This window comes from Triturus cristatus, chromosome 1_2, assembly GCF_964204655.1.
Source record: "Triturus cristatus chromosome 1_2, aTriCri1.1, whole genome shotgun sequence".
Classification (NCBI taxonomy): Eukaryota; Metazoa; Chordata; class Amphibia; order Caudata; family Salamandridae; genus Triturus; species Triturus cristatus.
Genome location: NC_140580.1, coordinates 442579202 through 442601734, shown reverse-complemented (window position 1 = coordinate 442601734; position 22533 = coordinate 442579202). Strand labels below are relative to the sequence as shown.

The 22533-nt window shown below is 39.7% G+C and overlaps 1 protein-coding gene across 5 annotated transcripts in view; it reads right to left on the bottom strand.

The window, feature by feature from the left end:
• The window catches only part of MYOF (myoferlin), a 591005-nt gene that overhangs the window by 207441 nt on the left and 361031 nt on the right, over positions 1-22533 (bottom strand). For all 5 annotated transcript variants that reach the window (XM_085606131.1, XM_085606127.1, XM_085606128.1 and 2 more), the window contains 5 exons: positions 21287-21418; positions 10552-10715; positions 9059-9173; positions 8486-8591; positions 6177-6316 (listed from right to left, as the gene is read on the bottom strand). In XM_085606131.1, coding sequence (XP_085462257.1) covers positions 6177-6316; positions 8486-8591; positions 9059-9173; positions 10552-10715; positions 21287-21418 — 657 coding nt within the window. The remainder of the gene's footprint in view (positions 1-6176; positions 6317-8485; positions 8592-9058; positions 9174-10551; positions 10716-21286; positions 21419-22533) is intronic.

Below are 22533 nucleotides of genomic sequence, written 5' to 3'. Positions count from 1 at the left end.
ATTTATTTTCCTATTGGATATCGTATGTTTCTCTGTAATACAAGTGTCCCAGTCAACAAGATGAAAGCTTGAGATGACAGATGGACAACTAACAGATGATGATCCCTTTCTACGCACTATCACCATCATGTCAAAGACTAAGTGCCAGCTAGGACGATCAGTCATGGTGTAGTCTATAATGCTCTGTTGTGGGCCATTGGCAAAGATGTAATGTCTGGTAGCGTCTGAAATGGTTATGCCAATAGACGCCCTTATGCCACCCTCTGCGTGTGCAATACTAAATATCCCTCTCCTGTACACCAAAATACATCTCCTGCCTGATTCTCTTTTTCTGTGACTGATCTATAATCATTTGGAAGTTAAAAGGTAACGTCAAAGTCATCTGCTAAGGCAAGTGCTGTTTTCCCTTTAGTTGTTGGAGCTTCAGGTGAGGATTTGATAATGGTATCAAGGCAGTGCAGAACTATGTGCTCTTCTCCATTCTCTGTTTGTCTACTATAGATGTTAAACATTGGTATCATGTAAGTATTAAAATATATCTGTAATTGCTGAATGTCCATATGGTTCCCTTATAATACAGGTCAGCGTGGTACACACCCAAATGATCTATTTCCCTGAAGGTTTGCCTCAGGTCCCCTTTGAGGAAGGCATTACAAACGTGGTGTAACCTTGAAAGTGAACAGCACTGATAGCCCAGATTTCTTGAAAATAATAAAAAAGGGAAGGCTGATATAAAATTGCACAAGTCAGGAGAACAGAGTTTCTGCGCGGGGCAATTTTCATTCCAGCTCAGCATTTTGAAGCGTGCATCAACAGTCTCACACTTCATGCAAGCGAAGCCTGGCCTGCCAGCAACTCTAGAGTTTAACTGGCCCTAGCCCGTATCTGCCTGGATCTGACCTGAGCAGACAGGAATGAGTACTCTATACCAACACCAGCTAGAGCCTCTATGAAACTTAATGGCGGTGTGACCTTGTCTTGTTTGTGAAGGAAAAGCCAAGAGAGCCTTTTATGTTTTTTGAATGGTGATGCTGGTCCAGATAAAAACAGGGAACACTCTTCCACATTGTTGATTCAATGTTTGTCTCCACAAATATTTGGTATTTTAAAATGTTCTACAGGCTTAAAAGGGGAAGGCTTGTAATTTCTCTAAACCAAACTGAGCATTTGGGTCAGCAGTGACTTAGTTTTCTGCCTTGCACACCTGAAATTTAAATCCACCAAAACAGGACTAAAGTGTAGAACTAATCAACAATAAATTGTATAGGGAGAGAGCATTGGCTGGCTGTCCATTGGTAACTACTGGATTCAAACTACTGCAAAGCCATTGTACAATCCAACTATTCTGACTATTGCTGACAGAAGAACTATTGAGCAAGGTCTTGTAAGCAATCTGGCAATGAAGAAGCAGCTCTGCCTTCCTGGTCTTTAAAAAGACACAAGGAGAAACACAATAAAAGAAAGTGACAGAAAGGGTGTATGAACTTGTGTGTGTTGAGAGAAAGGGAAGACAAGAGGGAGAGATGGAGAAAAAAGGGAGATATGAGTAATGTGCGTGTCTGGAGAGGTAGCGGGTGTGAAAACAGGAGAAAGGGGCAGTGAGAGTGGCTGAGTCAGAGAGGTTGTGGCAATATAGCCTAAAATGCAACTTTGCCATTCCTACTTGCTGTGGACTTTCATCTTTTGCAACAGTAATGTGGATGTAGACTAGTATAGAAGTGTCAGTTTGTTGGCAATTAGTGGCAATTACATTTAATGTAAACACACATAGCTTGTTATAGTAGGGAAAATAAATGCAGAACTGTGATTTTGTGAATGTTACCTAAATTTACTCTGAGTTTGAATGTGCCCTGTGTTGCAAATGACCATCTTTTGCATGGTCTTCCCTCAGATTTGCATTCTATTGTTCAACCAGTTTTTCTTGGCCATATAACACTGTACTTTGCCCCTGCCAACCAATGGTAAAGTGTTTGTGCCCTCCTTTTTAAACATGGTAAAAGTGAAATAAACATAATTTGCACATCTTATTTACTCTTGGTCCCTGGTATAAGGTACTATATGTACACAAGCATGTAAATTATATACTAGAGGGTTGCAGCACTCATTGTACCATTTAGTAAAGTACCACTGTGCAGCATTTCTCCAGGCCTGCCACTTAAGCCTGGGTGTGCAGTCTTAACCTGCATTTCGACATGGAAAAATAAACCTTTTGCCAGACCTAAACCTTAATTTTTAATACTTATAAGTCCCTTCTACGGTAGGCCCTAAATGCCCATACGGCAGGGTACATGGTACTTAAAAAGTAGAAAGTATATATTTATTTTTTACATGTCCAGGCAGTGAAAAATCTCCAGTCATTTTCACAGTGGCACGGCAGGCTCTCCGTGGTTAACACTACTGCATGTTATATGTGCTAAATCCAGTTTGGGAGGAGCCAGAAAAATGGTTCAAGGACTTATTTTAATATCAATTAAAAACTCAACTTGATGATTTTATAATTATTTTGGAAATTACACTTTAAAACATTTGTCAATTTAATTTTAAAAGCCAAAAGGCTTTCCAATCGGTGTCCAGCTGTCATCTGACCCCTGATGGCTTCCCTGTGGTCAGATGGGTATTGCTCCTAGACAGTGGGCAAAGGGTTCTGGGTGTGAGGAGGGGCACTTCCCTTGACAGGCTGGCCTTGGGACTTTGCTCAGCCCCTCACAGAGCTTCAAAAGATGCTTCTCTTATCACTAGCAGATGAAGCTCACACCTAGGCTTGCCCCCCCCTTTGTCTTTCTAGTCGGGCTGGCTCCAAAAACAGAAGGAGGGGCCGAAATGACCAGGGCTGTCTCAGCACATGACTAAGGATTTGCCCTTCACCCTCAGAACACTCCTGGACTTGTGAATAATCAAATGAAGGACTGCCTTGCTGTCTAAAGAACCTGATGGAAGGCTGGCCCTACTTGCTTTGAACCCAGAACCCCAATAGTGACCCCAAGGGTCAGTTGGCTGAAAATCTGTTTGACCTACAGGGATACGGCAAGTTCCAGAGGCCTCTCTGCCAACAACCGCCTCTTTTGGAGTGAGTCTTAACCCCTACATGGTGCCACCAGGTCCTGTAACCTTGGCTGGTGTTAGAGTTTATCATCTCCTGACCTCAAACTGCAAGAAGTGGGACTTAATGGTTTGCCTGGAGAACCACTGAAGACCAGGATCACCATCAAACTTGCCACCGTCGACATTGAGTAGCTGGTCGGCTTCAAGTTGCCAGGTTGCTGCACTGAGGGAAATCCAAACATATAGGACTTCAACGAGACAGATGCCTTCAAGGGTACATACTTTGGAATTTGCCCTATAGGAGCTTTCCTGCCTTAGTCGACGGCCCCAGAGAAAACCCAACCCACGGACATCGAGCTCCGCTTCAGGTCCAGCTTGCCCCGCCAATGACTTATTAATGGGCACATTTTGTTCACAAACGTTTTAAGTCAGTAGGAAAACTTTCCACCTGGATGAACCTGGGCCCTGTATCTGACACCCGCTGAACCTTAACTTTTGACTTTGACCCGTCTAGCCCAACAAGTTAACAGTGGTACCCACTTTGGTTTTTTTGGCCCCATTTTCAATTCAAACTTTCAAAATTAATATCTTCTGTTCAGCTTATTGGATGTGTCATTTTGATAGCATTTTATATATTAAAATATTTTCTGATTTTCTAAACTGGTTTGGGATTTTTCTTGTGTTGCATTTTCACTTTATTACTATTTGACTACTGCATAAATAAGGTACACGTTGCTGCTACTTCGTGCTAAGCTACCGGAAGGCTCAGCACAGGTTTGTTTACGGACATTAGTTGTTCACCCTGACAAGGATTGTGATTATCTGAAGTGGGTTCTTACCTCTTCAACCAATACTCTAATTTATTACACCCCCATAATATGATAAGAGCTAGAGTAGGTCTAGAAGTAGGAACAGCACATAGAATTATAGTTCTTATCTACATAAGATGTTCTGAAGGAACAATCCCATTAGTTACTCTCGTTTGGCATTCCTTCTCACTTACAATTAGTACTTTTTATTTGAATATTCTTAGTTATTTTATTTTTTGCACATTAAGATCCTTCTGTTAGTTGGTGCATAGTAGCTAACCCTGATCAGATGGGCAAGGTAAGTATTGCGCGCCCTAACCTATGGATCGTTAGCACTTCCTGGCGCAAACTTTTAGAAGAACAAAAATTAGAAGTACAAATTCTTTTTGTTTTTAACTTTTCCACCCTTAAGACTTTTGCGCCTGGGGCAATCGCCGCTTTGCCCCCTCCTCCACACTACGCCACTGTCTTTCGCACTCTCACCACTGCTACACAGCTCAATATCAGATGCAGCTCACATCTAAACTCATCTACTGGGCTCCCTGCAATTGGTTGTATCACAACAATTACCTTTGGCCTTCAGCAATCACAGTTCGGCCAGCAGGATTGTATCATAGAATTAGAGATGTTTTGCTGCTGGGAAGAAGTGGCTAGTTTAAGCCTGGGCTATGACTAGTTACTATTTTCTGCAGTGAATTCCTGGGTAACAAAACAGTGCTGCTTGAGCATCGAGGCAAGGTTAAGAGACAAAGATGTGCCCGAACATTGGCGCTATCTCATAGATGAGTCTTTAATGCACTTTTTACCTTACTTGGAAATACATTTTTCATAAGCAATTTTGCCTCTCTCAGTTCACTGCGATTTGCTCAGTTTTTTTCCATTTGAATAGTATGATGGCCATCATACAGTATTGCCATCAAATGCAATACAATGCTGTAGTTTTCTTATAGGTTATACATTTCACACATGCCAGAAGCGTTGATGGGGCTGGAGGCCAAAACCTTTGCAGGGTTTTCTACTGATTTTGCATCAAAGTTGAGACAAGTAATTTTAGGAAACAAATATGCTGAGGAAAGGGAAACTACAGTAGGCAACACATTATTGTTGCAGCATTAGCTGAGCCACAAAGGTCATCAGAGGGCTGCTTTGAATTATGGTAATACATGTAACAGGAGCATGGGCCTGGGGCAAAGAGTCCCGGTTGTCCTTCCCATGTGACGGTCTGGATCCATGCAGTCTTTTGATACTCAATTTTTGACAATTTGTTTAGTTCCATGTCTTTTGCTTGGCCGAGGGGTTAAATAAAAGGGCAGATGACCGCTCGTCGTCTCTCTCACTTGTTAACAAAAGGGATTTGTGAGGGCAGCAACTAGCTCCGGTGCCTGGTGGGCTATAAACGTAATGGAGGAACAAAAATCTAAATATTTACATTATCTGAATTAATAAACAACCAAAGCCCATCTATTATTGGGATATATGTAGCATCAACTCATTTCTGCATGGATTTTTAAAATGTCTATGTAACAGGTTTCCAAGTAAAGGAAAGTAACCAGTAAGAGAGTAACTAGTGGGTTATACATGTATGTAATTAAAATACAACGCTCTCCGGAATTTCAAGAAAAAAGGTGGTAGGAAAAACACTTATGTAACACCACATTGGTATGCATGCTCTTACTTCAAAACCACGATAATCTTGGTTTTATAATTTGCAAAAATGATCTTTAAAATAAATTGAAAAAGTGAAATCTCACGACAACATTACAAGGTAAAAAAGGTCTAAATGCCATTTTTCTACCATACTGTCTCCTATTTCAGAGGTTTGATAGCTACTTTTGCTGCAGGACATTAGGGAGCAAACTGATCACAAATAGTGTATTATTGACATCTTTTCTTCAACAGCTCAACGTAATACCTGTCAAACATGTATGAAACATTCAGACTCCAATCTAACCGGCATTCCTATTTTTTTGCCCTGAGCTGCGCCCTCATATCAGCACTGTCATTCAAAATTATTACTTTTCAACCATTCATAAAAATGCTTCAGGAATGTATAAAGAAGTTGCTATACAAAATAAGCCTCCAAGGACATTTGGGGGACAGTTGCTCTTTCCCCAGATATTCTAAAGCTGGAGGTTAGAATATTAATTTTGACCTTACAGTGTCAGTCACACCTACTTCGACCCTCAGGGTGCATTTCAGGGTAAGAAACACGAACAATCAATATAACCGCACTGCCAAGTTGTGATCAATAGATCACTTGCAGAGCCATCACAAGAGGAATACAGATGTTTGTAACTTGGAAATTGAAAGCAACAGACTTCTTACCTTAGTAGCCTGACCAACTGTGGCGTCCTTTCTTCGTTTTCGGACTAATCTTCTTCGTCTGTGTGTGTGATACATTTTTTCAGCTGCCACCCAAGACTTTGGGTTATTGTCCGGAGGAATAGTTATTCCATATTCCCATCCTATAAAAGACAATTGTACGTTCGTTCTGACTACTTGCCCCCATTTAGAAATGCAAAATGGTTAGGTTAATATATTACAGGGAAGTAATTCAGACCGCTGCAGTCCCTGCAGTTTGGGGTGGAGAGAGGGGGGCAACCATTCAGGCAGTCCCTTTTGAGCCTATGGGCAGTGAATATCTAAGAAATGGAGAACTCAGGGGGCCCAAAACACATTCTACAGGGAACCCCATTAATTTTCATTAAGCCACTGCAATATTCTTAAACTTTTTAGAAACATACCGGTAGCATTGTGGAACAATGCTCGATTTCAAAGTGACCAGATTCCCCCTTTACCATAGGCTTAACACCTAGCAATAGTAGTTAGCCGAAGTTTCACTATGTGATCTTTAATTGTGGAAGTGGATGGACAAATCTGAATTGCATAATCTACGGAAAACATGAGGATTACCCCCACTTTTTTCAGCTCTGAATCTTAAAGGATTGCTTTCTATTATTTGCTTCGATAGGTTTAGACTAAGGTCATTTTCTATGCACAGTTATTGAGGTGGCTATCTGATACAGAATTCAGCTGCTGGTATTTACAAACAGGTCTCATGAAGCTCAATAAATCCCGAACCACATCAGGAGCCTACAGCGTACCCTCCAAACATAAGTGACGGTCTCAGTGAAAAAGTACTAAGCAGTCATGTTGGACAAATGGCACCTTGGCTCATACACCATATAAAAAAAGTAAAAACAAATGTTTGCATAGAGGTACCAGCACTACAAAATAGAAGAATTAGGTACTGATTAAGTCCAGAACTTAGTGTTCAAGTTTGTCTTCACCGGCGAAGAAAAGAAAAAGAAAATTGACTCATGGAAAGACACATTGGGGAGATCGACATTTGCATGGCAGCAGGGACCAAGCATGTGTGGCTCTTTCCCAGGAACACAAGCATTTATTATTGTATGCCTTATTCCTACAGCCTTGACACAAGGGATGTCTTGGGGCTACTAATAAACACCAGAGAACATAGTGAGTTAGAAGTTGTGTTAAGCATGAATTCGGGGAGGAGGAAGGTTGCAAGTGAATCTACAGCACTGCACGCCAGGACTAAATGCTTACAGGGCAAGTTACATTTTCTGTTTGAAGCATGTCTGGCTTTAGATACACATGCTTTACATCAACTACAAAGCAGTTCCCTCCCAGCTATGGCTTGTGGGGGAATAGAGCAGAAGTTTGAAATAAGGCCCTTCGCAATTTTGGCCAACCATAGAATGTTGACCTGCTAGTATGTCCACACAATAATGCTTTCTGAAAGTGTGCGGTGTTAACCGGGTAAGTGCCTAGCAGATATCAGTAATTGGGAGATTTCCATCAAGCTTGTGTTGAAATCTCTTAATCTCAGTGCCTCCTTAGTCACCGCTACCCCTGCCTTTGTTGCCCCTATAGTTTCCCCTCAAGTGTCCCCTTCCGGCCTGGGACTCTTAAAGGCCTGTGTGGTTGGTGCCAATAGGACTGCACTTCACCAGAAGGTGTGGTCTTAGTAACCCCACCAATTTGGCTATTTGACATTGGGCGTGTGTGCCAAACCCCACAGGCTCCCATAGCCCATTTCTTGCTATTGGCAGATGTGCATGTGATTTTAACCCAGATTTAGGTAACCATTGTGGCCTGCCTGACTTGCAATAAGAGTGGGCAAGTGGTTGAAATGTAACTGGGACCTCTAACGCTGATGAGTCATCCAAGAATGTGGGAGTACATATTGATGACCCTGAACAACTGGTTTACTATCTAAAATAAATGTGGATGCCCTGATTTTGTTCACAGTGGTAAACGAAATGCGTTGGCTTTGTTTTTGGCTGTAATGTTTGTCATGAAACTTCATGACAGACTAGAAAGCCAATATAAAGAAAATATGGAACAGTTAACAATTTGATTGGACTTTTGTAGTGCATTTACATTTTTGGTTGGTGCACCTCTAAATTTGTGTTTAAAATAAGATGTTTTCCAAAAATAGCTTCACAATTAAAATATAAAATCTTTTCATTTTTATTTGTTTCTAGATGGTTTCATTTAATCTTTTAGCATGGTTCTCCCATACACTTGAAAAAAGCTCAGCTTCATCCTTTCGAAAGCCGTTACTTACAGTGAATGCCTCTTTACAATTGATCAATAAACTGTATTACCTTTTTCATCCACAGCTCGATTTATATCGTATATCCAGGCATCATCTTCCCAAATCCAACCAAGTGGACAATCAATTTCATTTGGGGGAGCTGCTTTTTCTCCATTCTAGAACCAAGAAAGTAACAAAACATCATATGGTCAGTAACCTAACAGGTCCTGTGTGATTTAAAGGTTACATACTTGAATTTTCTCTTTTATGAAAGCGACTGATGTTGGATGGGAGACGGTGGCAGGCATCCACTGTGAATATGGGCAAAAGAACAGTTTGCTATTCAGTTCAATCACTGAAAGGCAAAGCTCTTCAGCTGGAGATCAAAATCAGAAGCCAAGGCTACTTAACTGTTTCTGCAGCCCGGGGTGCTGGGAAAGGTTTGATGTTTCCTACCATTTCCCAAGATGGTTCACTATCTGAGGCAAGAGCATAATCTGGATAATCATGGTTTTAACAATGCTAGCTTGATATCTAGGCCTAACAGAATTTGTATACAACACATTCTCCTGTTTCTACATCTGAAGGAAATATTATATTATAAGAAAAGAAAATATATTTTAAATGTAGGTATACAACTCACAGCATCAGTGAAAGTTTCATTTGCTTGCTTCCATTCTCCCCCTGGATATCTGCTCTCATTCTGATACACTTCATCTGTAAACTCACTGTGCCCAGCGTCCGCTTCTGTCAGCAAACTGCACAAAATAAAACAGTAAAACATATGAACTTACAAACCACTATAAATGCATTCCGATTGATTTAGCAACGTCCCATCACAATCAACTATATTCATGTGACATAGGTCGAAATCATGGTGCCAGAATATGGGTGCTATTTAAACCAGGGTACTCTACCCGTTTTATTGGTACAGAGGTTTCCTAGAAGTGTTAAAGATAAAACGGCACAGTTATATTCTTAACTCTAAAGATGGGCCAGTAGGATATTAATTCCAATTCGGTCTTTTGCCTTGGTGCACATTATTCCTACAGAAATTAATCATATATGTTTAGAAACATTGGTTAAATAACTAGATTGAGATCACATTAAATTGTTGCAGTGCATAATCACCGAAGTGAGCATAGGGCCTACGGTAGCTAAGAGGATATTAGCACAAGAGACATTTGTAACCACTTTAGAACCTTTAACTGGTTAGTATTTCTGTATAGGGTGCAGGTTTATTGCAATACCACCATTTCTTGCTGTTGACTTACGTGTCTGTCGGTGGCTACTCTGCTAACTGTCCGCCATAAGGAACAAAATTCAATTTTAAAACCTTTTGAATGCGATATGTTCCGATGCACAAGTCTTATGAAATTGATTAAAAGCAGCTTTCTTAGACCGCAATCTTTAAGCAGTGCTAGAAGTAACATTCTACCTTAAAGACCTCACAGTTGGAGATTAGATATGCTGTCATGGTTAATTTGTAGTCATGCTAAAGAGAAAGTTTTGGTGTCTTTATGGTGCTCTGAGGTCCAGGCCATACATGATGTATGCTTCCGGGATCAGGGACGATGGGTCTAAAGAATGGGCCCTAATGTTGATTTAGGTCTCTCTCAAAAGTTGGGCCTCAAAATGAATGGTGCTGTTCCACGGGGAAGGGAGGGCTCAGTTTTCCTGGAAACATGAAGTTCTTTGCCTTAAAATAATAGAGATGTTGGGAACGTGGATTCCAAAATGGAAACATTTTTGAACGGCTCACCAATATAACAATTACATTGCATCAGCTGAACCATGGCTTTAAAAAAAAAAAGTAAGAAAAAAAAGCTTTTGCCCTTGGAGAAAATACTGTACAAACAAACCTAACAATTATCTGAAAATATAACTTATGGAATACCTTTTAACTAAGTTGATTACATTTACTTTGAGTCATGCGGCATTATACATTCCTCTTTTTGTGTATTAACAATGTACACCCTGTAACCTTGAAAAGTGGTGGATAAAAGAATTGGTTCCAGACTGTTTCATCACAGGGATTACAAACCAGTACAGTGTATCCTCTCTTACAACAAAATTACAAATAATTAGAAAACACTTCACAAAGTATACTGTTGGACAGCAAAGGAGCTCCCTGACCTTCTCTGAGGATCTATTGCCCAATCGCCTTCCCATTCCCAGCCCTTCGGTGGCATGAAGCTTTCCTTTTTTAACTTGATTGTTCCAGTCACGTCCGAAAACTTGTGGCGCTTCAGCAGTCCTGTGGTGCCCCATTTTCCAAATATCGCTGCTTGATTTTCATACTAGGGAAAGAAGTAAATGCATAACAAATAATTAAAAAAGATGCCAAATATGTGGAAAACTAAGTCCTAATTGTTATTTATTTTTTAAAGTAGACAATAAAAAATATAAATATGGATTAAAGGTAACAACAAACTTTGTTCCCACGGCAGAGAACCTACTCAACTTAAGAAGAGAAATTGTGATGCACTTGTGGTGACCATCTAGAGCTACTCAAAGGGGAGGAGTGGGCCAGTTTATTTAATATCACTCCAAAATAATTTTGAGATTCCATATTTCATACCTCGTGTTCCCTAGGGTGTTTGTGAACACCCTAAAGCAGAACAAGGCAGAAATCACTCAACATAAATCTGCATCACCAACTAATGCAATGCATAATTGTTACTGACTTACAAAGGGACTGCCAATAATGCAAGAAATTTGCTCTGCCTATCTAAATAATAAAGACACTGAATAGTCGTAATATCAGAAAGTCACTCAGGCTAGACCATATAAAGAACACAAGAAAAATAAACCAACTAGAATTGACAATATTTAATTGTGTCTTTGTTGATATAGACAAAATAATGAAATATCAAAATGTATTAGTATAATGTAAAAAATATATACAAAATCAATAATGACCCCATCCGAATGATCATTTAAATGGACAGCCTAACATATCTCATTCGTACAAACCACGCATACGATAAATCCATTCACAACCTAATTCTGTGCAACACATTCATCTCCAAGGCATACAATCTATGTCAAAAAAATCGTCCCAACAGTAAGTTGGTATACATTGTTAGGGTCGATCTGAAAGACAGAAAAACAAAAGGATAAGCCAACGCGCGTTTCGGTGCAATCACCCTTTGATGCGGGTGCCACCTTCTTCAGGGCGTAAAATATATATGTTTCAGGAGTCCGAGGGGCCTAGACTTGATCGTGGTTTTAGACCGATGAGAATGTACTGGATAACATAACCAATAGTATATGGATCCGATGTGGCTTGAGTAGAATTATATGATGGATAAACTGAAGAGTTGCACGTGTTCGTAAGAGCAGACTGGAAATGGAAAAGGTTCCACACTGTGCGTAAATGGGCTCTAAATATATGGTCAATCCGTTCATATAGCCTTTTGTAGTAATGAGCAATGTCAGAGAACTGGAGTTGGATACAAAGTTTGTGGTTTCGAGTTAACGCGGTAATGAAATATGTTGAAGTTCCGTTACGGTGTTTCCGGTATAGACACACTCGAAAATGCTATGGATAACCGCTCGATAGAAACGTCCTGCTGAGTAGGTAGGAACCCGATGCCAAAGGGACTGCATCGTAGATGTGCTACAAATTTGGGAGATAATATTTCAAGCATCCTCTTTCAATAAAGACATGAACATATTTGCACAAGTAGCAGCTTAGCAGGTGTCAACAGCAGCATCTCAAAGTTATAATGGAGAAAGAATGGATAGTGTACCTTACACATATCTAAATCATTACATAATGTAAATCACAATGGCTTCTAGGGTCAGTGATCGACCATATGGCAAATAAAGTCTACTTTGGAATGCTTTCTGTAAAGCCAAAGACACAGCCACCACCACTGGCTATAAAAATGTGGGCAAACTGTGTTGTGTGCTGTAATTGGTCAGGACTGAGCAAAACCTGAGTACCTGGTACTTTCTACTGACAAACCAAGGGAATATTACACTGAAATAGCATTCTACTAAACAAAACGTCTGAGATGGTGTGATCCTGGACCCCGCATTGCCCATTACACCCAGGTACTAGACTCCTTCTGCATTACAGCAATATCTAAAATCACTAGCAATCCTTTAAAGATACTCCCGACATGTCCTGGTATTAAATAGGATTGCAGCCTCATAGAAGCTTGGCAAGCAAGGGAGAAGCAACCAGGTCAACAGGAGACGGAGACAACCATTACAAAATTGATGCTCAATTCACTCACCAAAATGTGAGCATAACATTATCACTGGCTGACTGTTTTGGTATAATGGATTGCGCTAACGTTTGAGAATTACCTTGAGAGAATTAAACAACTGCAAAGCATCAGAAATGGTTGATTACTGTCTGCAACTTCCTTTGACTTTGTAATAATATTTCAGTTGTTATATTAATTCATAGGCTAGCAAGTGAGAGGCACAAGTGCCTGGATGCTTCATGATAGTCGCTACACAAATTTATCGTAGACTTGATGCACAGTAGTGCTTAAATCATTAAATATTTCCTGAATGTTTGTTAATCTTTTCAACTAAAGAGAAAACAGAATAATAATCATGGTTCACAATGTTCTGCATTCATTAATCTACAGCAGTGAAAAACACCAGAATACTATGGAAAATGCATATATTTCTAAGTAGTGCAAAGGCATAGTTTGTTTGGAAACCACCGTGAAACGTCAAGGAATCTACTAGAAATAAGAATTTGTGATGGTATTACAGAGATAGATATATCGTTGAACAGGGCAAATCAATATTGTTTGTCCTTGTTCTGATGAAGGCTCCCAGGTTGCCATTTTGACTATTTTTTTATTTACAGATAAGTACCAATTCTGTCTTTTTCCCCACTCTGGATTTATTTTAAATATGGATAAAATAGAAAATGAGTATTTTAGGGATTCTTAATGGCATTAGTTTGGACTGTGCATATTGGCAGGTTGAAGAACGAATACAATAATATAATTTTCAATGAAACTGAAATATTTCCAAACTGCAATGGTTGTGTTTTTATAGAAATGGACTGATGTTTCAAGTATGGGCACTTAAAAAAATCTAAATCCATAAGACATTAGAAAGCGAACATTCATTTATATGTTAACGAAATGTGAAACTACACTAGTTGCAGCTCAATTTTTCACAAATCCCCAAACTAGTATGTGTCAACAGAGATGAAATGTGCACAAAGAAATCTAGCTACATCCAGAAGTACATGTCAAAAAACTAAAAGCTCTAATACAGAAAGCCGTAGTTACGATGTGTTAGTTATCCACCAGCTTCTTAAACATTGAAGTAGTTATTGTCAGACTTCTAAATTAGTAGGTTTACTGTATTATAATAACCGGCATACTGAAGGTATCTAGTAGTTTTATGCTTAACACAGTTGATTTAATACGTCTGCCCTTATCTTGGCCGAAGTCCTTCAAATCAATATAGAATTAACAAGTTAAGCTATTGTGTGGAAGCAGTACTGTTGACCCAGAAACATTTTTTTTAAAACATAACTGTGGTGCTTAGATAAACACCTATAGTGGTATAGCCTACCATTCTACCAGAGTAGCACACCAGAGTCAGTAGATATTAATTACTGCGGTCCTGGAGCACATGCCACAAAATCATTGTCAGTTCCATGCTCAGTTTTAAGACCCAAATACACGATCACAACAGTCAGCCAAGCACAATCTATGAAAACCCTTCTTGAAGTCAGTCTACCCCTAAAGAAAGTAAGATGCATTCCCCCAAAAAATTTAAACACTGAATTAAAGGCACCTGAGTTTTTTGCAGCTTTTCACAAGTTGCTCAAAAGTGCAAGGGGCAGACAGAAAGAAGGGAACCATGGTGAAAGTAGCCAGACAGGGAATTTGACAGCTAGCTATATTGCTTGAATTCCATTTCAAACCGGAAAAGTCTAATGTAAAGGGTTTTCTTAATTGATAAGCAATAGTCTTCATGTCCGAATTATGAGCTGTAGATGGCTAACAAATGGATATCGTAGTATGAAAATAATGATATCAAACAGCATCTATTTCACGATCTCATCAACCCTAATACTATAGACCTCAACTTTCTAGTAAGAAGTTGCTCAACTTTACCCTACACCTTTCTTTACTTTGTTTCTAAAGCAGTACATATTTCTATTATGAGTTTAATCAATGAGAAGGAAATCTGCTCCTGAATTGTTACCTTTCAAATTTAAAATGAAAGTGTGTTCTGAATAATATAAGAAAATAATAATTTTGCATGTGTGATACAGCACACAAAACAAATGTATATTTGCAGTCTTACAGGAATAAGAATGAAATCAAAGAGCAGTGCACAGGACTCTGGGTATGGAGTATTTGTGTACCTAGAGTATGGCTATTTCATCTGTTGACTGAAGGGGGGCTTAGTGACAGGTGAGGGAATCAAGAGAGAGAGGAGTAGTGAAAGATTAGGAATTGTGAATGAGAACGTTACACATGAAGCCACATATATATGATGTTCAGATTCCTGTGAAGAAGAGCGAGGAAAATGTTAAATAGAGTTGAAGAGAGTGGTGGAGATGAATATTACAAAAGAGTTTGTCATGTTTAAACTGTGTAACATGGGGAGTCTGAGGTGTGGCCTCTAATTTTTCTTCTATATTTTGATCTTCGGTACTACTATTTTTAATTTTCCATTAACTAAATTTCATTATTACAACTTGTGAGATAGATTTCACATTTCTTTAAGTTTAAGGGTAAACATAGCACTTAAAATACTGATTGGTCATTATTTCAATTGCGAAACAATCTAGTTTGGCTTGAGGGTTTTCATAGAGCGTTCCTAAGAATAAGTTTTGGCAGTCAAAGAAGATTAACTTTAGCATGGAGTAGGTTGGCACCCACTATCATTCAGATCACTCATATCATTCCCAAATGTCTGAACTAGTTGACAACTGGATCAAGAACAAATGGATGAGCCTTGAACCAGTTACAACCAGGTCATTATTCTGAACTCCAACACACTTCATAGAAGCTCCCACTGGAACACAACATTTTCCTTCTCGACGGCATAAACACGCAGAGCCAACACAAATGTTAAAAGACTGAGAATATACTTGAATGATAAAACATCCATGAAAGACCCCCTTAATATAGTCAGATCAGTCATTTCTACCTACAACTCTTTAGGAGAGGTTAACTTTTTGGGGAGGAACATCTTGCCAGTGAATCTTATCATAAAAAGAAAAGATTAGTACGAACTGACTTTTCAAAAGGCAGAGAAGGCAATTGCCAAAACAGCTGCTTATGATATGGGCAAGCGTATCCTACTCCTATTCTCCAAAGTTTGCCCAGGTTCACAGCTGCCACCAGAGTCTAGGTCAAATTATTGACAAAATGGTACTCAGCACCACTTTTTCAAGATATAAACTTTATAGGAACTTGTGTTCTCAACGTTCTTAATGTCGAAGTAATAAATAACCAGGACGCAAGAGGGAGGCATATCAATGCATGAATGCTCAAAAACCTAAAAAAAGCCTCTACTAGATGTCAGAAAAACACCAATTCTGTAAAATAAATTTTGGGTCTTTTAGAGCAACCATCTCTCACAGTCTCAATAGTTCTATCAGCCATGACACGTCAATTCGGTCAGACTGTCTAGAGATTATGAGCTATACAAATTGCCAAATTCAATAACTATCACAGAAGAATGCTTTACGAAACACAATTAAACTAGCTGATCATAACTGGTTGCCTATCTATACCTCATTAGTAAATATTCTTTTCATAGTAATTTGTCTCAAAACAGTGTTCACACAGATTTGGAACACTGAACCTCAACCCCGTGTTATTACTCTGGAACACAATCTAGCTAATTGTTTTGGTTATTGTTCACACAGACAGGGGCCCAACCATATGCAAATGCCTGCAACTCATAATAAACAGCACAGTCAGTGCAGCTTGTCCACATCCACTTTGAACTGAATTATAAGCAACTCAGACATGCCCAAGACTTCTTGGACGCAATTACTAAAATTGAGTTTTACTCAGTGGCACAGCAAGCTACAAGGCCCACGTTTGCGTATGTGCATCACACTTAACATGCATCAAAGGGAAGATGCAATAGTCAAGGATGGACCACTTCCATTAATTTCAGTGCTAGATTGAAAAGTGGCCCACAGTGCTTTGTGTTTTGAGATTCATTCAGGCATCCTATCCATGGATTTCCAGCATCTATAATAGAGTTGGAACCTGGACCACTAGCAGTCCCTTTCAGCCATCAAGAGACACCAACAAGTCAGGTGGAAAAAGGAATCTTGCATTGGGAAACTCCCCTGGGGCTATTCCTTGACTTCTCCTCTGCTCTCAAGGCCCTGGGGCACAACGCAATTCTGAACAGTTTGTACAAAATGGTAAAGTGACAGGTGGCCAAAACCAGGCTGAAAGGCTTGTGTTTACACATCAAAAAATACCCTTAAATGTACAAAGTAGCCATCAACAATCTCAATCTGTCTTCTTTGACAAACAATTCAAGCCCTACAAACTAGTCCCTGTCGTAATTCCCAACTAGCCCAGCGCTCCTTAGCCTTTCTCACAGTTTCCATAAACATTTTGAAAGAATAGAAATAAACAGCTAATTCAATGCTATCCAGAGCGGAAAGATTAACAACTTGCAAAGTTAATCTATTGGTAAAACCAATGGACAGTAAGCACTTGCACATTTTTCTCAACTAGAATGCGGACACCCATTCTGACTACAAACACCCAGTACTGCTACTTTTAATTCTCACTGATCATTAGAAGTCACACAATATATATATTATTAATAAAGCACTTTTTTATATTTTATAAGGATATTGCAAGTCGCTGAGGAGCTCTGCGACCACAAAGAAAGAAAGACTAATGGCAGAGTTCCTTTATAAATTCTTGGTAATTTAAGATGATATGCAATGTTCTTTTAACCTCTTGCAAAGGGTAGTTCATTCATTATAATACATGGTCACACCGTCTCCAAAAAGGCTTAAATTAAAAGGGCCTTGCCCTTTTACATTAGCAAGTACGGTTGCAAATGAGCCCAACAAAAATTCAGAGTCTGAACTGTGAAATTAAACACAAAAAAACAACAATAATGTGCTGCAAACACAAATTATGTCACTATTACAGATGGCAATACATGCAGAGAGATTCCTACTTTTGTGTAGTGACTTGTAGCTGTAAAAATAAACATGCGGCCATAAACATCTTTGATTTCAGAGAAACCGATTAGAAAAGCTAGTTCTTTTTTAATTGTTTAAATCAGCAGTTGTAATTCCGGTCTGTGATGTGCCTTTCACTTTGCCTCTTGCTCTGGCAGCATGCATTGCAATGTCAAAACACAACTCTAATAAATTATTACAGTGAAGCAGCTAGGCAATCCTATTATTGAAGGTACATAGTGGTTGATCTATGAATAAGGAAATTAGAGGTGTTTTTGTATAGGTATTTCAGGCTTCCATGTATGCATCAATCATTACAACTAATAGCTCAAATGGATTCTGCTCTTGCTAGCAATACACCAACTACAACTACTCCACAAACTGTAATTGAATAGAAGTTTGACAATAACTAGACAAATGAATAAGACACCAATACAAAAACCTGTACATTTATAATAAATACTTAACAGCTTCCGCTTACTACTTGATGTACAGAATATTTGGAGAAGCAGTCAAATATGACTTCTGAGAACGCTTCCTTTTAGAAACTGAAGTTTAACTTGGACTGTTGAATTACATGCCATGGTTTGGTCTGAGAACTTAATAAAACCTTTTACAGCACATGACAATACATGAAGGCAGAGGTATGGATCAGAACCAAGATTAGCCTTTCAGGAATCTTAAACCTCTTGACTTCGTTTTGATAGGACCTGTTCTAATCCTTTAGGATGTCCAATTACTGCTCATGATTTAGAGTCTGGAGGAAATCAATGAAAATATATTTCCAGTATCACTTCTGGAAAGGACTTCCTATTAGAAGACATTTAGACAGCTCAGTTTGATCATATGCCCAGACATCCAGTTTGTGCATGTTTCAAGGGATGTACAAAGCTGCTCAGGAGAGTTGAACAACTTGAAATAACTTTTCACAATGGGGCCAGGGAGCACCAATTCCTATGATCTAAACGTAGGACTTATGAGGCATTTTCCTTTAGGGCAAATCTACGGTCCGGGCACCAAAACCTTCAACACAATGTATTAGCTGTAGACAAACTTGAACTCTGTGCATTGTAAATGCAGGCCGGCCACATACTGTGGGAACATAGAGCAATCTAAACGCCACAGTTCATGATTAAAAAAAGAAAATGCAGCTCTCTGATTACAATTTCAACAGGCATTATAGCCTCATATTACATTTCAACCTACATATTATGATGTCGGTGGACCACAAGAGTTTAAAGATCAGTATGCTTAACCCGACAAACTCTGTCCAGGAAGTCAGACCAATGATCTAAATAGTTTGATCCAGCCACAAATGCATGGGTGGGAAAGTCTCTGCGTGCTTTAAGGCAGGCAAAAGAGAAAACAATATTGTGAATGAGAAGCAGGAGTTAATCTGTAACTAGCAATGTGGTTATCACCAGTATAGGCAAACATCAGTTGATCAACAAGTGTGCTTTTATGTCCCTACATTGACAAGATGTCTTGCCATTGAAAGGAGTTTTAGAACAATTCCCATTCAATAATGAAGATCATCTGGAATCATGTGTTTGTGCATCACTCTAGGGCACACACCTGCCACACAACCCAGGGTGCTTTAGGGACAAAATAACGAGTATGTCATTCTGAAGCAACAAAGGCTTTGATACAGAAGTAGGATGCCTAGATTGCTGTGCATTTTAATAAAAAGGATGGTTTCAGGCCCTTTGAGAATTGCTGCCACTTGGTATGCATAATGGGTCCAGCTCACGTTCTTGCATTTGGAAGCTGCTGTTCGCAATCACCCAATTACAAAACCCAATTACAATGACCCACTGAGAAAATTAATTCAAGTGCTCAAGAAAGCTCTTCAAATCATATTCCGATGCAGATGTGCATTGTTAAGAAAGGCACCCAGGTTTGCTAGAAGTGGTCATTGACCTTTTGCTATGTATATTGCCAGGAAGCAGAGCCCCGCAATTATTCAGGTAATCGATGAAATAGGAGCATTTGGGAGGATAAAAGAAAAGACCACCACACTAAGGCAAATTGCAGCTAGTGCAGATGTAGAATAACACATGTTTAGACCAAAGGCAGACACTAAGTTATTGAAGTGCTCAAGATGGTTTCTAAAAATCACATCCGATGAACATGTGCACTGTGCAGTAACGCACCTAAGCTTCCTTGTATTGGTTATTCACTTTTTACAATGTATATTGCCAGGGAAGCAAAGCCCTACTACCACAAACATTCAAGTAACCAGACAGACCAAAGAGCAGGATGTTGGATGACAAAAATGAATAACACTGTCAGAACAAGGCAGACAGAGGCAGTAACCAAAAACAGTTAAACTCATTTCAGCCATTATGTAACACATGGTTAAATAACAGCTTAGTAACACAAAGTCCCAGGGTGAGTTAAGTTTAGAGAGAACAGGTACATCCAACCATAAAACTTCAGACTCCGAATCAGGACACATCTCTGACTAGTTTGTTGATTGTATCATGCCCATCAGAGAGGGACAATGAACAAGACTAGGCTGAATGCATTAGCAGTTTGTAAGCACAGACAATGATCATTCAAGAGTGAAAAGAGTTATTGCCTACATAAGGCTAGCAGCAGCACATCTATCCAACTAAGCTCCGTTGGATCGGTTTTAAGTACATACGTTATTGGGGCGATTCTGAGCAAACTAAAGTCATATGGGGAGCTTACTATGGCTGACCACACAATGAAAACCTAAATCAATTAATATTAAACATTTCAAAAACGATATTTTGTGATGGGATACTGCATCATTACATATAGGAGGTTCTGGAGGTTAAGGCGCTCCAGCATTAACAAAGTGGATTGCAATGTGACAGAAAATTGGAAATGTAAGTTGGATTAATTTTGATTAGCTATTTGACAAACTCACAAAGGAAAAATTGAAATATTAAAGCAAGCTTGGCGCACTACACATGGACGTAACAACCTGGTCTCTGAAGGCTACAACCTCCTCACAGATACCCGACACAACCTCCTCACATAAACATCTAAAAAACAAACATTAATTAATAAATAGTGCTGTACAGATGAAGACAGATCCTTCAGATCAACCCAGCAGAGATTTAGGTTTTAAAACATGGCTTCATGTACACTGGAATTTTGTCACTTTTATACTGTGTTCTAGTTCCTCTTTGTAAGTGTTTCACCCAGCTTTTAAAACCTGGCTCTTCTATGACTAGTGATAGCTAGGTGCATTCCAACAGATGTCTACTTCAACTAAGAAACACTGGTGACTGAAAGCTCAATCAACAGATAAATAACAACATAATATGCTTTAGGTTTGACATAACCATTGATTTAGAGAGGGCACACCCAGTTTAAGGCATTTTTGTGTGGATTCAGATCCATTTCATATACTATACAACGGTGGAAGTCAGACGACAAAACAGGTCTGGAGTTATAGTGGATGCTCTTAGTAGGAGAGTCTGCTGGAAGACCTGGTAATGCCCCATGGAGGTAGAAAGGGTGGCAATGCCACCCTTTCATGATGAGGTAAAAAGTCTTGCTTTGGGCAGGAGGGAAAGGTATGAGGTAAAGAATTACATTTAACGGGGCAAATGTTGATCTAATTGGAGATTTCAGGGTTTTTGCGTTGCATATTATAATACAGTGTCCACAGGATGTTTTTCATACCATATCTTCAAAATGCTAGTACAATACAAGAAACCTTACCATTTCAGCATACACACTGAAAGTTCCTTCGGCAAAGCTGTTGAATTTCTTCTCTTCTGCCGTCAATCCCAGCCAAATGTTCGCTCTCAACTGAGCAGGAACTTTGTTACCGTTGTTCTTATCTAATGGATACTGGAAAAAAAATGGATGAAAAAGCAGTCTGAAATTTGCTGTAGCAGTACGTCTACATCTAGCAGCAATCAAAAAAAAGATACAATTAACAATTTATACCAGTATTACATGTAAATTATCTTAACAGTCTGGAGGTCACTCTATGGAACTAGGACTTCCAGGATTCGGTTTAAGTTGAACACTTTGGAGCTTATTTCGATGTTGGGCGTAGGCATTGTTGCGGAAATGGGACCAACTGACTTCTGGTTGGCGGTCCCGACCGCCTAATCACGATGCGACCGCACATGGTGCGGTCGCATCCTCCCATTGCTCTATAGGACCTCGTGTTACTGCCATAAACTGGCCGTAACACTAGCTCCCATAGAGGAAATGGAGTCTGTATTCATCCCTGCACCCTATGGAGCAGGGATCAACAAGGGGGCACCTTTGGCGTCCCCTTGGCCCCCAACCAGAGGCTGAAAACAGAAGGGGGCCCTACCTAGGGGCCCCCAAACTCGCTTTCAGACAGGGTTTCCATGTCAGAAAGGCCAGCATTGAAGCCCTGCCAGAAACCATGCATCATAATCAATAAGGCGGAAACGCCTTCCATTTCGTTTACGGGCTGGTCTCCGACTGGCAGATGGGCTCCTGGAGCCCGTCTGAAGCCAGCCAGGAATGACAGGCCGGTTTCAATTCCGACCTGCTGCAACATAATCAGCTGGTCAGAATTGAAACAGACGATGAGTGTCGGAAAGCCACCATCCTGAAGTCAGAGGCTTTCCAACACTCATCGTAATCGTGGCCATAGTCTCTGTAAGGTGTGATAAATCTTTTGTTCAAGCAAAAGCAAAAAGAGACATGTCAGTACAAAGCCCCATCTAAAATACAAAACAGGCCAACCATTCTATAATTTCCTGTGCTCACCAGAACAGTTATCAACAAAAGCCAGTAGACCTGGTTGACAGCCAAGTCATGCAAGGAAAGGAATGACTCATTATCTAGAGAATAGACTGGGTGCAGGTTTGTGTCTCTGCAAGCCTTTCAGGTGTGATTTGTGGGCAAGCACGCACACATCAACAGTTATCCTTGATCTACTGCATTCTTTGTCAACAACTCCCCCATGGAGCTTCACAAGA